The 22,235-nt window shown below is 46.7% G+C and overlaps 2 protein-coding genes across 2 annotated transcripts in view; one reads left to right on the top strand and one right to left on the bottom strand.

Annotated features, from left to right (window-relative positions):
* On the top strand, positions 1–3,069 carry HTR6 (5-hydroxytryptamine receptor 6; the record flags this gene model as incomplete). The annotated part of the gene is made up of 3 exons (XM_084274574.1): positions 1–729; positions 2,266–2,424; positions 2,650–3,069. The coding sequence occupies 3 exons, from the start codon at positions 1–3 to the stop codon at positions 3,067–3,069; spliced, it is 1,308 nt and encodes a 435-aa protein (XP_084130700.1).
* Positions 3,070–4,966: 1,897 nt separating this feature from the next.
* The window catches only part of TMCO4 (transmembrane and coiled-coil domains 4), a gene marked incomplete at its 5' end in the record, with an annotated part of 33,460 nt that continues 16,191 nt past the window's right edge, over positions 4,967–22,235 (bottom strand). The window contains 4 exons of the mRNA XM_084274559.1: positions 4,967–5,693; positions 14,839–14,956; positions 17,898–18,015; positions 21,450–21,534. Coding sequence (XP_084130685.1) covers positions 5,532–5,693; positions 14,839–14,956; positions 17,898–18,015; positions 21,450–21,534 — 483 coding nt within the window. The 3' untranslated portion in view covers positions 4,967–5,531. The remainder of the gene's footprint in view (positions 5,694–14,838; positions 14,957–17,897; positions 18,016–21,449; positions 21,535–22,235) is intronic.

Here is a 22,235-nt window from a genome sequence, read left to right as displayed (position 1 = left end):
ATGGAGGGCGATTTGGGGGCCCCCAATGCCAGCGTGCTGGGGGACCGCTCGCTGCTGGTGGGAAGCAGCTGGGTGGCCGCTTTCCTCTGCTTCATCATCCTGCTGACTGCGGCAGGGAACTTCCTCCTCATCCTCCTCATCGTCACCCAACGCTCCCTGCGCAACACCTCCAACTACTTCCTGGTGTCCCTCTTCATGTCTGACCTGATGGTGGGGCTGGTGGTCATGCCCCCAGCCATGCTCAACCAGCTCTACGGCCGCTGGGTGCTGCGGGGTGACTTCTGCTCCCTCTGGTACTCCTTTGATGTCATGTGCTGCAGCGCCTCCATCCTCAACCTCTGCGTCATCAGCCTGGACCGCTACCTGCTCATCATCTCTCCCCTCAAATACAAGCTGCGAATGACCTCTTGCAGGGCCCTCTGGCTCATCCTGGCCACCTGGACCTTGGCTGCGCTGGCCTCCTTCCTGCCCATCAAGATGGGTTGGCACGAGCTGGAGTTTGAAGTCTGGTCCCCGAATGTCACCTCCCGGGGGGACGAGGACCAGTGCCGGCTGCTGGTCAGCTTGCCCTACGCCTTGGTGGCCTCCTGCCTGACTTTCTTCCTCCCATCCGCCGCCATCTCCTTCACCTACTGCCGCATCCTCCTGGCAGCCCGCAAGCAAGCAGTGCAGGTGGCCTCCCTCGCCTCCAACGTGGCCACCGCCAGCACCGACGAGACCACGCTGCAGGTAAGGTGGCCACAGGGACGTGGCTCCTTGCAGGACCCCCTCCTCGTGGTTGGGGTGCCTGGGGTGTTTCTGCCTTCGGGATGGCCTCGGGGTGATGGTGCGCGGTTCCGCTGCTCGGGAGCACAGGGGCAGCACAAGCAGAAGCTGAGGAGTAAATTCAGATAGAGGAGAAAACGCTCAGCAGCACAAACGAGATGCAGCTTCGCCCCCTTCTTGGCTGAGCCTCATCCCAGAGGGTTTTCATCTTATCTGACTTTCCACTTGTAAGTCTTGGCCGTGGTGGGCGTGAGACATATGGGGGAGAAGAAGCTTAAATAATAGCAAATACCAAATTCTGGAGAGCACCTTCTTTTGAACAGCCAGCTTCTATTTTTGTTGCCTGGACTATAACGGGAAGCACAGAATCCTTCCCTGCTCTACTGCTGGTTAAACTAGTGTGTGTGGGTTTTATAACCAAAATGGGGCTGCACTTGTTCCTATTTCTCCAGAGAAGGTAATTGCCACTAAACCTCACAGGTTTAATTCCCTCTAATAGGCTTTATCGACCTCGTATCCTACCAGGAAAAGACTTAATTGCCTTTAAATACCTTGATTTAGGTTGTTGTTCTCTCTCTTTTAAGAAAGGAGCCAGGACTCTGACCCAGCCAGCTCTCCTGCGCCTGATAAGACGTACCAGACCTTCAGTGACAATCAAAGAATAAACAGGCAATATCCTAAGAGGTTTATTTCCCTCCCCCCCACCCTGATGCCAAGTTTTTGGACACAAGCAGTCGTGGCCCTGGTGCAGCAGGACTAGGGGATGTTCAGGTGCTTTGCTCTGCCCTGGAAAACCAGTGTCTACCAGCATCCTCCCTCCAACCATATTTCAGCAGAGGGAAATGCCTCAGCAGATCCCTCAGAGGCCTGAACCAGCTCCCTTGGAGGGTGAGCTGAAAACAAGGTGTCAGCCAGGGAGCCCTCAGGTTGCATGCTCTTACCTGGATTTTTGTTTGCTTTTCTGGGCAGGAAGCTGAGTGGCAACGGGGCCTCTTTAATCACAGTGGAGGGCTGAGATAACAACAGCTTAATTTCAGATTGCAAGAGCGGATAGAGGAGTGAGTTAGGTATGTAGTTAGTTAGTTAGGGTGTTTGTAGGCCGAAATGTTTAACATCCCATTTTTAAAACTATAATTAGTTTGCTGTTCTAATCAGCAGCTGGAGCTGCCTCTTCAGGCCGTGCTTTGTCCTCACCAAAGCACTGATGGAGTGGGACTTTTCTCTACAAGAAGCATCTTAAACTCCCCCGTTTTACAGCAGAAATAACATCAACTCATTTCAATGTTGAGGTTTCTATCCCATCCCCTTCCAGACACGCGGTTCAGGTGCTGTTGGGTGTGCCACCCTCCTGCCCCCTGCCAGAAGGGAGGGAACAGCAGGGGATCGTTTGCAGGACCTGCAGCACCCAACTCCACTTGTCTTGGGCAGGAGGCCAGTACTGGTGTCAGTGGTTTTGGCCCAGGGACAAGCCCTCACTCACCTCCCTGTCTCCTGCTGCAGGTTCCCCGTGCCCCAAGCCAGCCCTCAGCCAGCAGCGAGAGCAGGAGGTTCACAAACAAGCACAGCAAGAAGGCGCTGAAGGCCAGCCTGACACTGGGCATCCTCCTGGGCATGTTCTTCGTGGCTTGGCTCCCCTTCTTCATCACCAACATGACACAGGTAAGCACATACTGGGGTTTATATTGGGCTTTCAAAAGCTTTTCACTTGGAATCCAGCTGGGTTGGATCTCAGATACCTGTAGCTCTTTCTGGAAAGCTGCTGGGACCAAAGGTGCAGTTCCTGCTCTGGGAACAAAACAACAGCAAGGAAAAAGTGTTTTGGAGGGTTCCTTTGAAAGGGAAGTGTGGGAAACGCTGCTAATCGCTGCTCTGTGCCCCTGGCAGGCAGTCTGCGGCTGTGTCCCGGCCAGCTTCTTTGACGTCCTCACCTGGCTCGGGTACTGCAACAGCACCATGAACCCCATCATCTATCCACTCTTCATGAGGGACTTCAAGAGGGCCATGGGCAAATACCTGCCCTGCTGCCGGCGCTCAGGGGAGCCCCGTCCCAGTGCCATCTCCCTCTCCATGAGGAACTCCAACAGCGGGCCCCGCGCTGCCACGTCCCTCAAGAACGTCCTCACCTTGCAGGCTGAGACCGACTCGGTTGACTCTGGGGCTCTGGGGCACGAACACAGCCTGCTACCCCTCAGTGATGGGCCCCGGGCTCTCCCAGCCCCCGGCACACGCTTGGCCAACCTTTTTGACGTGGAGCCGGCGGATGCGGAGCTGCAGCCCCAGCAGCTCGGCACCCCCGTGGCCTGAGCATGCGTGTCCATGGGGGAGACGCCAACAGGGGTGTTATGGACCTCTGTGCGGTGGGAAGGATCCCCCAGCTCAACACAAACACTCTGGAGGGCTGATATGCTGCAGGCCATCTCCCTGCACAACCACTGCTGCTGGAAACCCTCTTCAAATGCTGTGTGAAGAAGACTTCCTCACCGAGCCCTTCTGCGGGTAGGTGTAACCAGCACAGAGCCACGTTTCCCTGCGGAATCCATCTGCCTTGTTTCTCTCTCTTTCCATCCCTTTGCTCACCATTGCCAATCCTTCTCCAAGAGCTGCTTCTCGCAGCCTTTTCATCCCCAGTCAGTCTGAACCTGGGACTCCAGACCCTTTCACCAGCCTAAACTTAAGCCAAGGCTCAATTTTCAGCTTCCACTCCCACAGCTCAGCAGATCACCTCTGTCTCACCAACAGCACCAAGAAGAACGGTGGAACACGTCTGGTGACTCATGGATGGGAGGTTTGGGACTGCTTCAGTCCGTGGAACATCACATCTTCTCAGTGTTTAATTTCCTTGCCTGATTTGGACTGTGTCTGTCTCAGCTGCCTGTGAGAAGAGCGAGTTGCAACACAGTGAAGCCGTCGTGTTCTGTCGTGAGCAGCCTGCGCTCTGGGGGATTAAATTCCATGCAAAGTGTTGGATATTCAGCAGGGGGGTGGGCGTGGGACTTGTTCAGGACTCTCTGGGTATCCTGCCAGTGGTGTGTAAGGATCTGAGCTTCCCTTTAGATTCCACCCTGGGTTTTGGCACCATGGCACTTTGCTCTGACAATCCATCAGGTTTTAGATACATTTTTCCTGCCTTTGAATAGGAATCCAAATAAATATTGTCTTTTGGATGGCAAAAAAGCCATAAGCAGAGAAAAGGGAATGATGTGGGAAGCAGGCACGAAAAGAACCCCCACAAAACCAAAATGCTTTTACAGAATTTGTCCTCAAGTGCCTTTCAGATGCGGAGGTGGGTTGGTAGTTGGTGGGACTCAGACCCTGCACACCATGCTGCCCATTTCCCAGCTCACACTGACAAGTCCGATTGCACTCCCACACCTCACAGTGACACAAAGGAAGCCAGAGCCCCCCAGGGGTACAGGATTCTGGGAGAAGCACCCACACACCAAAACGAGTCTCACCTCTTTTCTTTCCACGTTGCCCGTGTACGGTCCCGAACCACACAAGAGGTTTTATGACCAATTTGAGCAATAGATGCATTTTCCTGGGCTTAGCAGCAAAACAGGCCAGAAAAGGACCTTGTATGGAAGATGAGGATCACTCCCATACAGGTTTTGGAAGACTCTGTAGCAGGGGAGGTAAAGCAGCGTCCCTCCCTCTGGTTTGAGACTGGGGGAGAAGAGCGGATGCCAATTGGCTGTTATGGAGGAAGGTAGAAATTGGACAGATTCATGCTTACCCCATGCCAAGTATTGGTTTTATTCTGAGCCAATTAAAAATATGACTAGAGGGGGCTTTTAAGGCTGGAGACGTGTGGGGGGACACAAAATGAACGTCTCTGTGGGTTGCTGGTTTGTGAAGCCTGGGAGGAAGTTTCACAAAGTGATAAATCACAAAAATCCCACTCTGTTTCTTCTGCTGCTTTCACCTGGGGACTCTGAGCACGTTTCTAATAGCAAGGAGGCCTTGAATGCTCATCATCCTCAGCCTGCAAATAGGGAAACAGCCTTGTTGACTGAAAAGTGCCCAAACCCTGGCTGCAAACCGTCGGCAGAGGGGGGAAGAAGCCAGGGAGGCTGAACCTTTCACCTCCCCAGCTAGCCGAAGCAAACCACCAGTGCCAGGACCCCAGCAGCTGGATAGCCAGAGCTGTGACAAACCTGCTTGTGTGAAAATCAAACCCCACATCGACCACTGGTGGGAAATGGCTTTTAATTTCCTAGTGAGGAGCCCTTCTCCACAATATGCTTAAAAATACCCACAGTGCCACCTGCTTTCCTGAGAGTTACACAGCGGAGACACAGTCCCTAATGGTGACAGCTGGTTCCCTCAAGACTAAACCCAGTCTGTGCGAGGAGGGAAGTGCTGCTGCTTCCTGAGGAGCAATACTGATCCAGGCAGGAATCAGCCCTTTCTTGGCTGTGGGAGATGCCGTGGGTGGCTGCTCGGAAAGCTCTGATCCAGTGACAGGCCGGTGCCACACTCCAGGCTCTCAGAAGGGTCTGAAAACTGCAGCTACAGCTCTGCTGGCTCTCCCGACACACAGTGCAACCAACGATGGTCTGAAAGCAGTTTCAGTGCTGGCCGAGCCTCTCTGCACAACACAATGAGCTCTGATGTGCTCCTTCACCCCCTCCCTCCTCCTGGCCGGCCCTGCTGCCTGAACAGTCTGGGTAGGGGAGTGAGGTTTCTCCCAAGACACAGCTGTGGGAAGCACAGCCAGCAGAAAGACCCTCACCGTCAGCCACATCCTCCTCATGCACGGTGTTCTTCTATTCCTGAGACTCGCTGCCTGCTGCCTGCTGTGATTTCTTGGCTAGAGGGGAGAAAAGACTGCCCCTGCCCTTCTCTTCCAGCTGGCACTCCTTGGTTTTAACACCCACAGCTTTCAGGATGGTGTCCATTTGCTTCATGTAGTCCAGGTGGCCGTTCACCTGCAAGCAACAAGAGTCCTGTTAGTGGGGAAGCCAGCTCAGTCAAGTCCTTCATCTCAAAAGCCACTTCTGTGGTGAGGCTTGGCTTTAACTCTGAAAGGCTGGAAGAATGAGGTCTGAAAAACACAGTACTCTGCTAAATAACCTCAACTGGCTGCACCCTTTGTGGCACACGCTGCTGCTGGGTTACTTTTTCCCTAGGAAAGTGATGCTTTAAATCCTTGGACATCACTGAGTTAGAAAACCCCAGCTTCTGGGTGCCACAAGGGTGAGGCAGGAGGGCATCTGCCGTAGTGTGAACTCCCCAGGCAGGAGATGAGTTCTCTTTGTTCATCTCCCCGTTCTCTGCTAATTCACGTGTCCTCCCTGTGCCTTAGCTCCCTTGTAAAAGGAAAGATTATCTTAGTTAAATTAGGACACAATCATTAAATCTCACAACAGCTAACAAACGTGTTAAAGTTCTTGGCTGGAAGGAGTACTGACCTGTCCTACACCACATAAAACTGGGAACCTGAGAGTTAAAGGTTCATAAACCAAATTAGTTAACAATATGTGCAAAACCCCACCTGTTTTTATGGTACGGTGATTTTCATGATAAGATAAACCCTTCTGAGATGGATGTTGAAATGCAAACTTCCAGTCAGGGCACAGGAGGGAGAGGAAAACCCTCCTCTGCAGGGTATCATATGCTCAGGGCTACCTGGGTGGAAAGGCAGGAACTGCCTTCTCTGTTTTGGTGTCCTGTGCAAGCCGAGCATTCGAAGTAACAACAGCAGAGATCCTCCTAGAGACCAGCCTTCAGGCCTCCTTTGCTGTGGCACTCACAGCCAAAGTGGGAGGTAGCAGAGAATCCCAAGGTGGATTTACAGTGGGTTTTTCTGAGCCAAGGCCGATCCGATGGCACGCTCACCAGCCGACCCGTAGACTTCAGCAAAGATTAAGGGGTATGATCTGTATCCTAAGATATTGTAGCAGCTTTGGTAAATTCTAACAGTTCAAATCCTTCCTGACCCAGGCAGAAAGATGTCTCAGGCAACACCACCTCTTATTTCCCCAAACTCCCTAATAATTAGGGAATTTCCACAGCAGGGAATATATGATGCCACAGTCCCAGCTTTCCTGCTTCCCAACCACATGTGCCCTAGGAAAGGGCTGTCTGCTCACACAAGCCTCCAAGAGCTCTTTGGAGAGCACTGTGAAGAAATCCAGCCACAGACCCTCTGCTTACCTCCCTGGTGAGCACAGCACATGGTGACCAGCACACCTCTCCCCAAACCTAAAGCAATCCTCCAGTCCTGCACAGACAAAATCCAAACCTGTTTGTGTGAAGCAGCTTTTGAGCTGTAACATTTGGATTCACTCAGGACTTGGAGCAAAACGAAGGATTTAATCAGCACATTAGTAATGCAATATGCGACTTTAATCAGTCCAGATGGCTCAACAGGCTCTTGATGTTTTGAACAGAGTAGTTAATTAAAATAACCATTGAAGAACTAATGGACTGGCTGTTAAGATGTGTATATTGTTCTCTGAAAAAGTACAAACCTTTTACTACTCAGCAGGGAGGCTTGGTGCTAAGGAAAGGAGCCCAGCATAGGGTTGGACAAGGTGGAGAGAAACACAAAGGAAATGGATTGATGGGGGTGGAATTGCTGAAGTCTCTCAGTTTGCTGTATTCTGAAACCTCAACAGTCATCACAAGCTACCTGCCCTGGTCAGTGCTCAGGGATTTCTCAGCCTCTCTGTTACCCAGTTATCAGACAGAACAAATGTCCCCTGCCACCCCCTAAGGATGAGATTTAAATAACTCTAGCAGCTTCCACTAAAACAACAGGGAATTCCTCTTGCTTGAGCATCACAATCTCAAAGATGCTGGCGGGGGTGGGGGGAGCAGTTCTGAAGAGCTGGGCCTTTCCTTACACAGCTAAAAGAGAAGCTGAGACCTCCTCGAAGTCTGTCCTTTACTGCCTAGAGCAGTAGATCTCTTCAGAGGCAACTCCCTTCTGTTTCCAGGACAGGCCAGGAGAGGATTCCATGAAGCCAGAGTGATGCAAGCCCTGAGAAGCATGAGAGGAGGTAGGTAGGACTCTCTCTGCTATACTGTGACACTAAGTGCTGAGCCATCAGCAAAAGAGCAGCGACCAAATTGCCTTGCTGCTTCCCAGCTGTAAAGCTCTGCAGCCATTCAGCAATTCCATCGCTCAAAAGCCCGTTCTCTGACAAGCCAAATTCCTCCGTTAGCGAGGCTGTGCTGGAGAAGAGATGGCACCATCTAAAGCACTGTAAGGGACAATAAAAACTTCAAAGGGAAATAAACAATTGTTTGAGTATTTGTCAGAACGAAGCACAGGAGGAATTTCAGTATAAATGGAATAGGAAAGTGTTCCTGTAGCCAAAGCAAATGTATTTGCGCTGCTTGTAAGGGAACGAAACAGCAGGGTAGGTTTATCTGTGTGCTCAGGTGACTTCTCCCCTGTTGTATCTCACTTGATGGTTGACTTTGACTCACTGGAACACAGAAGCCAGCTGCCTGTCTCGCCAAATCTGCCACAGGAAGATCGCCAAAGGACGACAGGCGACAGCACCGCTCAGCTGGATCCATCAGGCAGCTGAAAAGAGACGTCAGTTCAGGAAGTCTGGCAAAGTTGTGAAGTTCAAATCCATCCCAAAGTGTGAAGGATGCCATTGAGCACAATCAGCTGCATCCATTAAATTCAAATGGAAGCCTTTTTACTTGGTACAATGAATGCCTCCGTTTACAGTGTTGTACAAACACAGTTCAATTTGTGGAAGCTTTGAAAACTCCACCCCTGAGCACACAACCCACCAGTGGTGGTCCCTGTGCTGAGGTGAGCTATAAACTCTGGGCACAGATGCTGCTCTTGGTATTCATGACAATGGTTCAAGGTGGGGAGGGATGGAGAAAGCGACCTGTGTCTCTGAGCAGAGGTGATGAGGGAACTGACGTGCTCTCTGGTCCTGCACCAGGACCTGAGATGAACAAGAAGCTACGTGTGGCCCAAGCTCTGCCACGGACTCATGTAAGCACAGGCAAGACCGACTCCATCACAACATTGGGTATCAATCCCAATGGCATCTCTGGGTTTCATGTGGCAGAAGAAGTCTTTGCTGACTCAGAGCCAACTGTCCAAAGAGTGCAGACACACTCCAAAGGCTGGCACAGCTCTCTGAAGCCCTTTGCTTTGCAGGGCTGCATCATTTGCAAGAGCTTGCCTGAACATCCCTCAGCCTCACTGCTGCCTGCAGGGAGAGATGAAGGACAGAGCAGCTGGGCTCTGCCTTCCTCCTGCTCTCCTTGGCCCAACATCCCAGGGATGGAAGGACAATTACAGAGGAGGAAGAGCAGCATGCAGTGCAAGCAGAGCACTCACAGCTACCCTGCAAGTTGCAGGACTGCAGGTTATTAAGAATTTCACCTCTTTGATTTGTTTTGAGCCCACTGCATCCAAAAAAGCAACTTTATCATGCAGGAAAAAAATACCCTTAGGTTAAAATGTCTCTCCAGAGCTTCACTGCTTCATCAGCTCCCAAAAGCAGCAGTGAATGTGTCACGTAGGAAGAGAACCAGAGTGTGACCCTATGGGTTTGGGGTTGCATTGGTAAAGAAGGGAAGGAACTCAAATGCCACCATTGCTTTCCAAAAATCCTCAGTCCTGGATGCTGCCTGGAAACCTGTGCAGCCTTCCTCTTCCAGATGGTGGAAAGACTGATTGATTGTGGGCTGCCAAGCTGTGCCAGGCGATCACTCAAAGTGCAGTCATCTCTGCCAAGCTGGCAGGCTCCTCTGGTCACAGTTATTCCCAGATGTCAGTGTAAGCCTTCATTCAGAGTGCTGGGGACATCTTCCATGATCGAGGGCATTCAGCCTGGCAGAAAATGTCCTGTCTGCTTTCCAGAGTTTTCTGAAAGCTTATGGCAAAGACCTAACACTGCCCAGGCAGGGGAATATGTCTGGACCTGGCAAAAGCCAGTGGCAGAGCAGATTCCCGTAGTGAGAACATGAAAACAAACCTTAAAAAGAGGCTGTGGCTGAATGAAGATAAAATAGAAATAAAATTCTTCTGTTTGGGCTCTTGGGAAACGATGTTTTCTAAGGGTGAGGGCAGTGAACATGTCTGCTAGATCAGAAGCTGAAATTTAAATGGATTTATTAAAAAAGTTGCATTTGGCCCCTGTGGCAAGTCCTCCCGTGCACTACAGGTATATCCTGAGCCTCAGCAGTCCTGGCTGCAAGCAGAGGAGAAGCCACTAAAAACATATTTGAGGAAAACTTTAGAGAGCTGAGTTTATTTTGAAAATACTGTCAATGTCATTTGCATTATTCCTCTTTAATGTTTCTATTTCTGCCCTGAAAAACTGATGGAATAAAGATTGGAGCGTGATTCAGCTGCAGCTAGTAGGCTCTGCTTCTAAATCAGCCCCCTGTGCAATTACAATTCTTGTGAATAGGCTAAGTCACTCAATTCTTATTTTTCTTCTCATTTAAAAAACTAACTTGCCTGGTAAAAGTTCTCCTTGAATTCCAGCGATGTTTCCTGAGCAAGACTGGCACTTTTACATGCAATCATCTTTCAGACACAACTTATTGATCAAGTCATTCTCACCTCTGGGATGATAATTGAGGGTCATTACCCTCAAGCACCAAAGCAAGAACATTTTCCACCAAACTTTTCCCACCAAACTTTTCCCAGAAACATGTCAACCTTGAAAACTCTGAGTAAACACCGATTATTTTTTCCTATTTTATTTTTTTTACCCTGGAGTTGTCCACTGCTGAAGAACTCTGCCAGCTTTCCTCTCCATGTACCTTCACCACTTCCAAGAGGACTGCGTGATGGAGAGGAGTAAAACACAGCTTTAAGAAGCCAACAGAGGAAGTCAGTGGAGGAGATAAGTTTGGGGAGACTGAAGCCCTCAGGGGGTGAGGCAGTGAGCAGCTGTATGTCAGTGATGACAGGCAGGGCAAAGTCAAGAAGAGGAAGCTTATAAATCCTGAGTTAATAAGACCTCTCAAAAGAGTTCCAGGGGAAAGGTGCCTTCACAAACGTTCTTCTGCTGACAGGTAATGCACAGGCTCAAGAAACACTACAGAACTGTTCTCTGTGCCATTTAGAAGCAGTTAAATAGCCCCATCAGGGCCAAGCAATAGGTATGTGTCGAACCACAAAGCAATACCAGACTGCAGGTTATTAATGGCTCCATTTGCACTTTCTATGGGAAAGCTTTTTCAGTTTCTTCCTCTAACAGACTGACACTGCCAGCATCCTCTGCTTGCATCTCCAAGGGGAAAATGTATTTAAGATGTATTTAATGCATGATTTCCAGAGCTCCCAAGTCAACAACAAGAGGGATGATGGAAAACTAAGCCACTGCAGACTCCAGGGTCACAGGGACGTCTGAAGATGAAGAAATCATCCCTGTGACCATATATAGCTTGTCAGCCAAATAGACTTGTTTCCACAAAGACTTGCATCTCCCCCAGATGTGAGAGAAGGTTCTCCAGGCTCCTCTGAGCTGCTGCCCAACACTGAGTTCTGCTCCTGGCTGTTGCTTCTCTGATCCTGTTAATGCCTGTCATTGTGGGAGGCAGCACTGCTCAGTTGAAACAAGTGAAACAAAGGTGTAATGAGACACAGGCAACCTTTTGCCTTTTGAACTCCCCAGTGTTCTTAATTAATCCACTATTTGTAACTGCAATTGATTCTTTGCTGCAAGTCTTGGGAATAGGGAGAAGCAGAGATTAATGCATTTGGGAAAAAGCCTGAATCACAGAAGTGCCAAATAAGTTTGATTTCACAAAACTCAGATTTTTTCATCTGCATATGGTGTTGATGTACATGGGTACCTGCCTGGCTGCCTTGAACCTGTTTGTCTTCCCTCATAACGGGAGTATGAGGCCATCATCTGAGAGAGCTTTTGGAAAGAAAGATCAGTTATTCTTGGGTTTTACTCACTGTCACAAAGAGAGCTTTTCCACTGCTCATTTCCAGCAGGAAAGAAATGGTAAAAAGCTTCTGAGGTCTCTCAGAAGGGAAAAAGCAAGGGTGTGCTGATGTGTGACACAGCTCTGCCAAGGAGAACACGCCTCTGAAAGGCATCAGCAGGTTTTCTCTACAGACCATCGCAGTGACCGCTCTGCAGATAAGAGCACCTTCTATCTTTAGTCTGCAGGCTGCACAAAGCACAGTGCTGGCACTCCAGTTGTTTGAATAAGGAGGGGTTTACTCTCAGGTGGTGTTGCTGTGTGTCACCTTCACAGGAATTTGTGGCAGCTGCCACCCAGACAACATGCTGATGAAGTACTAAGAAAAGGAGAATTTAGCTGATATTGAAAGCAGGGGAAAGGAAGAGGTTTTAAAGTCAATGCAACACTTAATCATAGTCTAAAGATCCTCAAGACAATTTCCACACTGGAGTAATGCTAGAACAGCACTGACTTCTGCAATAATTGCCATGATTCATCTGTGCTCTACAGTAGCCTTCCAGCCATAGGTTCCTACTGCCCCTAAGCTTGCAAGTTCATCCTCAGTTTCTGCTGTGGTAAAACTGCCCAGAGAAATTCAAGCACCAGTTCTTGCCTGGTGATCCTCAGTGAAGATGCTCTGCTATGTTCCAGCTCTGAGCATTTCTGCACCATTCAAATGTGAACACAAAATGTAACCCACAATATCCCCTCTGAACAAACAGCAATCACTCTGATACGCTACAGCTCAATTGCTGCCTTGGTCTCTGAAACAGGTGCTGTCAAATAGATGTACTGAATAAATCAGTCCCCTTGTAACCAGTAGGAAGGATTTTATAACTCCGTTTGCTGAGTGGGAGGACATTTTTCTCTCAGATTTTTTTTACTGACAGTCCGATAAAAAACACACTAATCAAGAGAGACGTGCAATAAATGCCTTGGAGGTGAACTCCTGTTGATACTGAGGTCTCAGTCCTCCACTCATTTGGGCCTTCTGATGCTACCACAGCAGAGAGAACAGAGCCCTTTGGATCCAGTCCAGATGTCGTCACGGATGGACTGGGAGATGCCTAAAATACTGCAGCTTCTGCATAATATTTTCACACTGAACACCTTTGCACCATCGATGCTTTATTCTTCTGTCACAGCTTGTCCTTTCTTATTCCTGGCAGGACACTCCCTGGGACCTCCAGCAAGGGCATCTGCAGGGATGGAGCTGGTCCCCAGTATGGAAAATCTCTCTCTCCCCTTTTCTGTTCTGCACTATGTTTGCAGCAAAATCCATCTTTGCTTTTTTGCCACTTTATAAAATATTGCTCCTGAATATTCCCCATTCTTGCTCCTTTTACTTTTAAAATGTTCACCAGGATGCACTGTATTTCTTTTCATAAAGCCCCAAAATCTGGAAAACAGACTGAGAGAATGACACCTACTTAATAGAGGCTTTTACCCCCTGTGGGGGTTGCTCTTTTTCCCCCCAGTGTTTTGCAGTAAGATTAAGCAAGTGGAAGTGTCAGCTCTTTCTGAAATGAGAACAGCACTGGGATTGTCTGCTGGCATCACACAGCATGGATACAGATGCACAACAACAGAGGATTAGCAGACAGCAGCTTTGCAGCCCTTATTCATTTAGCTGAAAGGTAAATACTGCTCCTGGGCCTGGGGGTGGGATGGAGAGGCTGCTGGCAGCCAGGCAGGGTAAAGTCTGCAGGACTTCAGGGGGAGTTTGAAGTTCAGGAAGTAGAAGGGCAACAGAAAGAGGGTTTCTGAAGAGAAGACAAAGAGAAGGGAGTCACACAGGCTGCACTAGCAGGGAGAGTCACCCCAGTGCCAACATGGCTTGACATCTTTGGCCATTCTGCCTGATTTCATGCCTGCAGCAGATGTCACTGCTCACAGGCAACTAACGGCAACTCTGGGGATGGTGAGAAAAATGGATGTGGGAGCATGTTGAAATGCTAACCAGGACAACCCAGGCAGCTGCAGAGATACAAGAACAGCTACAGGGCTGGACCGTGTTTGAAGGCCTCTACTCTACCACTTCCTTCTGAGAAGCCTATATTTTGTTCTCCAAAGTCTTATTTTATCTGTACAGCATTAAGGCCTGTGTTTCCTGGCAAGGGCTGTGCATAGCTCAGTTATAATGAATGAAACAGGCTGGTAACAGTTGGGTATTTATAGGCTCGGCAGGCTGGTGCTCCCAAAAAATCTGAAAGCACTTAGAAGTGCCTTTGGCTTGGAGCAACACTGACATTCCCTACCAGTTTGGGGGGAGAATCATGGCAGAAACGATCCCCATGGAGGTATCTTGAGCTGTGTGCTGAGCATCTTCCAGTCCAGAGAGTGAAAAATGAGGTAAATCATTAAAATATAGAAACCCAAGCTTGCATGTCCAGGATTACCATGACTATGAACACAAAGTTCTGCATGACTGTCTGTGGAAGAGCTCACTCATGAGTAAAGACAAGGCAATGAGATCATTAGTTTGCTTAAGGTAATGGAGTTGAATATTGTTAGACATAAAGTATAGTGGCTTATCATTAATGACATCAGATAGTTTTGAGGAAACTAAATGTCCACTAGACATACAGGGGAATCTCTTCCTGCTTCCTGGACACTCCAAAAAGGCAGCAGCCCAGGTCTGGACCTGGCAGACCAGCCATTGATATCACAGAGCTTCTCTAATTACAAGATGGTTCCCGCACGGCACCAGTGCAGCCCAGGGGACCAAGGTACAAAGCCTATGACCTTGTCCCTGTACAAACCTGAACAGTGCTGAAGGCTCCACCAAGATAAGATTGTGGGGTGACTGCTCTGCAGTCCTGCATTTGAGCTCCAGGTTTCCCAGCTGCTGATCCTACCTACCTGCTGGGAGCAGGGTCTTTCCTGGAGAACACTGGCATATTCTGTCTCCAGCATCAGGTATTTTGGAGCCAAAACAACTCAGACATATCCGACAAGAGAGACAAATTCTCATTATTTTGCTCAATGCTGAGTGCTGGCTGGGAAGCAAAATCTACAGGGAAGTCTGAGATGAGAGTTATTCCAAAGAAAGGAAAGAGGGATAATGTACACAGAGGTGCTCTCTTTGCATCCCATCTTATAGAGTTACAAGCAAAGGACAGACAGAAAAAAAAAGATAACATGAGAAGTACTACTTACTACAGAGGAAAGGTCCATGTTTACCATCCTCCTGTCATCCAAGTCGACTGGCTGGAGGCCTGCAACGTTGATCTGGACAGAAGAGGTTCTGTATACAAACCCCAGGAGCCAGTCTCCCCTAGGAGCAGAGCAGAAGAAGAGAGTAAGTAAATCCTGTTGCTAAACCAAGACAATTTGTGACTATTCAGACCAGGAGGAGAGCAGTAGGGCTGGGGAGGACAGTGATGCCTGGCCCAGGGCCTGCTGTGGCTTTGTCTGATGCAGGAATCAGGGCAGTTGCTGAATTCAGGGCAGGTTCCTGGGACATGGTAGTGTAAGTCTGAATTTAATCCTGTTTCATGGGTGTAGTCTCATTACGCGCAGCAGGTTTTAAAATGTGACCCTTCTATTTATTGCTGTATTTGCTTAGAGATTGCAATGCTTTCACTTATTTAATCTTTTTAATGTACTAATAGGTGGAAGTTCTCCAGCCTGCAGACAGCTGTAAACTTGATGAGGGCCACAGCACCAATGTTGCTGACATAATATCGACTGCAAAGCTCCTTGGAATGCTCCTGATTTATAGGTACTGTATAAATACATCATTTCAATGACAAAACTAGGAGGAGTTTGTTCCCACTGTAAAGTATTGTCATAAGTCACCATGACAGTTTCAGGGTAGGTTACAGCACCATGAGAGAAGGCAATACATCCTTCCTCTTCTCCTGTGCTGAGCAACAGCAGAAAAATGGGGTGCCCAAATACTACTATACTCCCTAGAGCAGAATCGAGTTAGACACAAGCAGCATTTACACTGTGTGATGGCAGGGGGTGAAATGCACCTCCACAGGTCACTGTTTCTGGCTGCTCCCATCCACTCCAAAATGGTCTGTGCTGAAAGCTGTAAGTCTATGTGGAGCTCTGCAAAATCTCTGCAAAGCATCCATGCCACTCAGTAATGGGATTCTGAGCAAGTCTAACTAATTTGGTGAAGGTTTCCCAGTAGGAATTTGTAACCCTGCTGTGAAATCAGATGGGACAGCTCTGACAGCTGGCTTTCACTCTCCGTGTCCTTCCAGACTTTAAAGCCAAAGGAGACAAGCTACACCAGACTGAAACTCAACAAATTGGGCCCAGATCTGATCTTGCAGGATTTCTATTCAATGTAATTTATCTGACCTAAATAGTTACCCCTAAAGTGACAGAACGAGGCCACAATTTGTATAAGCAAGAGAGCAGAAGAATCAGAAGCAGGTGAGGTCTTACCACAAAATGTTTACATAATCCTTCTCTCAAATCTAATATCCTTATACAGATTCTCTGTACCTCAGTTCCCTCCTCTAGCTGCCCCCCATGCTAACTGAATAATCCTCCAGTTCAGCATCAGAGGGCAAAGCAGAGATCCAGCATAGCAGAGTATTTTCTGACAGTCTCCTCACCTGCTTTGTCCTATTTGTGAGCAACAAGCTACAATTTCTACATCATTTTACATTCAACCTTCAAGAGCTGGGCTCTCCAAAGCAGAGCCTAACCAAATAACTGCAGGCACAGAGGTACAAACACACATACTATTTTATCCCAGCAGCACATGCAGGCTTTGAAACTATAACAAGATCTTTTTTATTTTTTAATATACTATGGGAAATGAATACACTGTGCTTTCTGCAGTGAAACTGATTTTTGTGTAACACAGGGAGGACTGATATTTGCCAGGGCAGATTCAGGTATATGCAGGGATCCCCATCATTTATAGCTTCTCAGAAGAACACAGAAGCACTCTCAAGGAGGCAGCAATTGCTTTTCCTTCTCTCACAGGAAAAAATACTGGAGCTGGTGTGCACATCCAGCATTCATAAAACCTCCTGTCACCCAAAAAGGACAAAAGCAACAATTTTCAGCCTAACCAACAGATGGGAATAATAATTTGTTGTTTTAATCTCAAATGCTTTAAATTTAGTTCTTTTTTTTAATTTCATTTAGTTCTTCTTTATAAATTAACACACTGATTTAGAGGCACAGTAACACACTTCCTCATCTATATATCTATATGCATGCCCTATGTTTGTGTGTATGGAAAGTGCCAACAGCATTTCAGCTGTCCTTGGCCTGAGGGCTCGTGGCTTATAAGCTGCCTTTTCTTGCAGCTACATGTTCTTTGCTAATTTTCTTGCCTGGTTATTTCTCAAAATATTTTCCCATGCTCTTAGTCTTCCCTGCTTCATTCCTTCATTTTAATTTCCCTTCTTCCCATTGTGCTGGCAAGCAAGTGTTCTTGTCTCAATTAGCTTCCAATACACAGTCACCAGATTTGACACTGTCGCTCCAGTAATTAATAGCTTTTATAAGATCACTTCAGCTGTTTCATACCTCTGAATCTCCCTCTTCTCTCCCAGCCACTCTCACAGCTCTGCACAGCAGTTGCCTGCACAGTTTTTAAATGGCTGATACTTGGTTTCAGGTAACCTTTCTATTCTTTCCCATCCTTAGTAAATTTGCTGCAGCTATTCCAGCCACATCTCCTTTGTAAGTAAAATACCTTGTTCCTGTGGACTATCTTGACCAGGAACTGACTCTAGATATAAAAAAATCCTCCATTTACTTGAGCTCTCTCCCTTCTGTTACATTCACATCTTGTTCCCCATAAGCAGTCCCTAGTGAACTGTATCTCAAAGCTTTTAGAGATTTTAATCCACATTCTTTAAGTGTCAGTGAACTTAATGGCCATATTTATAGTCCTTTACATAAAGCTGAGATTTAGAGGAGCCTTAGAATATGTCAAATTATGCACACAAACACACTGACCCAGCTTTAAGCACCTCAGGCTTCCAGTCTAAGTATGCAAACAGCCAAGAGCTGGAGACAGAACAGCCTTCAAGTGCTTCCTGAAGACTGTCATCTCCAGTTAATCTGAGGAGAGACCTCTGGGGGGGAAGAGGCTCTGGCACTGCTGTCTCTGGCGCTGCTGAATCAACCTACTCACCAGCTGAACAATTATTCACTTGCAAAATGTTTAAAAGGAGTACAAAATCATTCCAAAGTGACACTAGGATAATGAAGCAAGGAACCACGCACACACAGACCTGCAGTAACCATTTATGATCCTGCCCGACACCACTTTTGTGATTGCTTTCCAGTACTTGGCTTCTCCTTCCACTGGAGCTCCCAGTAAGACCACATCTTCAATGATCCCTTCAGAGTCTATTAAGATGAAAGCAGAACAGCTCAGGTTTAGAAGACAGATCAGAAAATACACCTTTAGACATGAAGGAAGGGGATGTCCAGATGTGTGCTACATAAAAAATCATCATTTCTGTGGCTGAATTTTTCAAGACAGAAACACTGGGATCTTAAACATTGCTTTGCCTAAATGTTAAATGTCCACAGTTCTGTGTGGAGTCAGTAAATGTGAAAATTGGAGATCCTGAGACAGGGAAAGGAATGAAGCTGATGGCAAGAGGGAGAAGTGGCCTGGCCTCTGTCTGGAAAGATGCTGTTCAAGCAGCAAACCTGTGGAAAGTTCTTTCCAGAGCTGTATCAATTTGGGCTTGCACAGAGATAAACTACGATGCTTTGAAACCATATTTGACATTCCATATAGTGAGCAAGTGTTGCCATATGTTAAGCACAATAAACTCTACCAGCAATTAATCCTTAGAGCTGAGATCATGAAAAACATGACCTGTACACACAACAGAAAACCCCCAAATTCTTAATATTGACTGGGAACCAGCAACAGTGAAGGCGTTTGCCAACACAAAGTGATAATCTATCAAACTAGTTTGATTTTCTTGAAGGGTACTTTAACCTGAATGCCCCGGGCAGGACTTGCTGAAAAGGAAAGTTAACTTTTAAGCATAATAAATCGTCCTCTTATCAGACAGCTGCAGCTGGGGAATTCTAGTAAAAACATGTGAGTCAAACCATTCTCAGTTTGTAAAATAATACATTCAAGTTTATGGGGAAGAGAAAGTGAGAATGACTGCATAGCACATCAAGTTATGATGGAGAGGTGCTGCCCAACTAGACTTTTTAAGTGTACATTGATGGGTTTTCTTTCCCTAATAGCAGTGAAAGACTTGGAGCTGCCTGCAGTACCTGCATCCTTCTCTGCAGTGTAAATCCCAGCGCCTGACAACAATCCAAAAGAGCTCTCAGGGTATTATTTCTTATTGCAAAGTAAATTTTGCACCAATCAAGAGAACAGCAGAGAGCAATTCAATTTTGTTAGTGTAATCTGTGAGCAATAAAGTCCTGTTCCCATAATCATGGGCAATGGAAAAGAAACCCAGAGCCTTGCGAACGGGGAGCTCGTTCCAACCAAAGTACTAAATTCCATGGCCACAGTGTGAGCCAACTGAATAAACAAACAGCTAATTCATCAGGATCCTGAACATTTGGGCAAGTTATTGGAAGCTTTTGTTTCTCCAGCCCTTTGCACAGCTAATTTCTTGCTCAGAACAAAAACGTTCAGCCTTGGCTGAAAAAATACTCATTTTCTTCGACTGTTGAGAGGGGGACAGAAACCTGAGATCACTGGCCTGATGCTCTAGATAAGTTAAATGTATTTCACAGTTTGTAAATCTTTTATATGTTGAGGAATAATAAAGTCTGCACAGCAGGAAAATGAAAGAAACAAACAGCAAGCAAATAATGATGGGCAATATTTTAAAAATTGATGATTTTTCCAGAAAAGGTGCAGAAGATACAAGCTGGGCCAAGGGCCATAACGAGTCCTTAGGAGCTGGGCTTTGCTGTGCCTTTAGGGTACAGCTCTAGGCAGAGGAAAGCATCTCATCGTGTTAATTCTCACCAAAAAGAGAACATGGGTGGAATTAGCTCCCTCAGGGCAGTGCACAGATGTGGTGTTTCATGGCAGGGTTTGGTATGATATTCCTGACCCCTAACCACAGCAAATCCCAGCTCCTGAGGACTCACACCTATTGAGTGCAGTCTGGCTTCACGTTTCAGGTTCTCACCATTGTCGATTTTCATTAGTTTACACTTCTTATTTACTAAAATGCATGGAAATCATGATGAAGAAATCCATGCAGTGATCCTCCCGTGCAGCAACTTGTCTCTGAAGGGTCATCACTGCATCTTCTGCTATAATGTCATTTTGTGGAAACCTACTAAGCTCTGGCTTCCAAAGTCATTTGTGATGAAGTATCCCAAAGGTTGTTTAACTGCTTTGCAGAAGAGCATTGTATTTTAACAGAATTTGAGTTTCTGCCATGGTGTTTCACTGGATAATCCATGATTAGTTATTTGTCCTCAGAAATGCCACTGCCATCTGGATACAAAAGGCCTGCATGAGTAGGTCGTGCATTTCTTTTGTGTGAGACATCCAAGTCCAAACCCAAATCAGTCTCAGATGTCCCAGGTCCCAGCTCCACTCCTTCTGTGGCTTGCACTGGAATGTGCATGTGAAGAACGCCTTGGCAATCTGCGCTGAACATGCTGCTTTTCATCTCACAAACAGCTCAGCTTTCAATAATTCAATTAAGGAACTGAAAAATTAGTGTACAGTGGGGAGCTGCTATGATACATAATTACGATGCTTAGATTTCTTTAGAATGGCAGCCAAACTTAAAGACCCCTAATGATTTCCTTTCACATATTACTTAGCTACAGACCCACATTATTCCAGTGAGAGACTGCAGACTGTTAACTAAGAGCCTGAAAATACCTCAGCCCCTAGCACTCAGGACTCAGAAAGAGTAGGTCCAGGACCAGATTAGGATCTGGGTTCTGGCTTCAGTGTAACTCCATTAGGCTCGTTCTGGATTGGATTAGATTTATTTTGAGAACAGAAATCCTGTATTTGAGGACTTCCATCTTAAACCAGAAGTGAAGTTCTGGTACACCGTTGTCAATAGAAAACACACAGACCTTCTCCATCCTGACCTGACTCTATTCCCACCTTGATTGAATATTTTCCTTTTTAAAGCTCCTTATTCATTTGTGACTCTTGGTGAGGCTAAAGGGTTAATGAATGAAATTAGCTATGCAGGGGGGAAGGCAGGCTGCACGCACACACTCACTACTGACTCAACTCCAAGATGCAATTTACATCAACTGATCATAATGATTTTATATTCTTTTTCTAAAATAAAAATAGAATCTATTAATAAACAGAACCACAATGGGTAATAAATTGACAGATGGTTTTATACTTGACTTTGGGGAGAAATTACCATGAAAATAGCAGATGACAGTGGCATTTCAGTGACTTAAATGGAAGGGAGGACGCAGGGAATCAGATACAATAGCTACAGAGAGCTTCCAATAAAGGCAAAGCATCCTCTGCCAAGATCACAGTGGCGTGTGGGCAGCTCACAGACTGATCTAGCAGTCAAATGTCATAAAATGTCAAGTAGTTGTTTACAGACTGGAGACCCAACTGACACACTGGAGCACCTCAGTGAAGACAGTGGATTTAATCCACTGAACTGGTGGAAATCACAGTAGAATTTGTGAAATCCTGATACATTTAAAAACCACTTTTTTAAGGTTTCTGCCCTATTCTAAAAGATCCAAGCTCTGTTCCAGAAGAACTCTTTCCCTCAGAAGAAAAACTTCTCTGTCAGCAGTATGGGAAATAAAGGAGAAAAGGTTTAGAAGGTGAATTTTACCTTTTTCTTGAGCCATTTCCTGCAGGCAGAAGTAAATGACTCTTGCACCCAGACTGAAGCCGATCAGCGTGACAGGTCGCTTGCCCTCAGAAAGAAGGAAAGGAGAAAAAGCCATCAAACACTGCAGACCCAGGGAGGGAGACACTGGCTGCAGGACCCCCAAAACCCCGATACGCAAAGCACTTCTGCTTGTGCATGACCTTTTAAACGTTTGAGCAATTTGGCTGATGTCAAAGGGATTTTGTATCCTCAAAGTTATGCACAGTTTAACATTGAGAGTTCTGCATATCTGAGTATTTTGTGTTTTTTGATATTCAGGAAATCAGCTGAAAGAATCTAATGATCAGAAGTTACAACAAAGTAGATGTTTCAATCAGAAATAAATCATTCACTGTTGTTGTTTTGAAATTTCCAAGTGAAAGCCTCATTCATGGAACAGAATTTTCCTAGCAATGCTGCAATAAACAGAAGAAGAAGCTGTAATACAAAAAAAATTACCACTTCTAGACTTCAGGCTGAATGGCAGCAGCGCTGTGTGGCTGTTATAAAAAAATGATGTGGGGTAAGCTTTTATTTTGAATAGCCTAATAAGATTTTTCTGTAAGATCAAAGAGAGCCTAATCTCTACAGCAATGAAAAACTGTCTTTGTATTACCCAGGGAGCAGGTGTGTGATGGACTCCCTCGACACCACGCTAACGAGTTTTACATGCTGCGGCACACCGGAATGTGTGTTTTCACAATAGGGATTGCTTAAAAGGCAGTAACAAATGCCCCCAAGCAAAAC

The sequence above is a fragment of the Gallinula chloropus genome (assembly GCF_964237585.1).
Source record: "Gallinula chloropus genome assembly, chromosome: 23".
Lineage (NCBI taxonomy): Eukaryota > Metazoa > Chordata > Aves > Gruiformes > Rallidae > Gallinula > Gallinula chloropus.
Note: the sequence above shows the minus strand (reverse complement) of the source record. Positions and strands in the feature narration are given on the sequence as shown.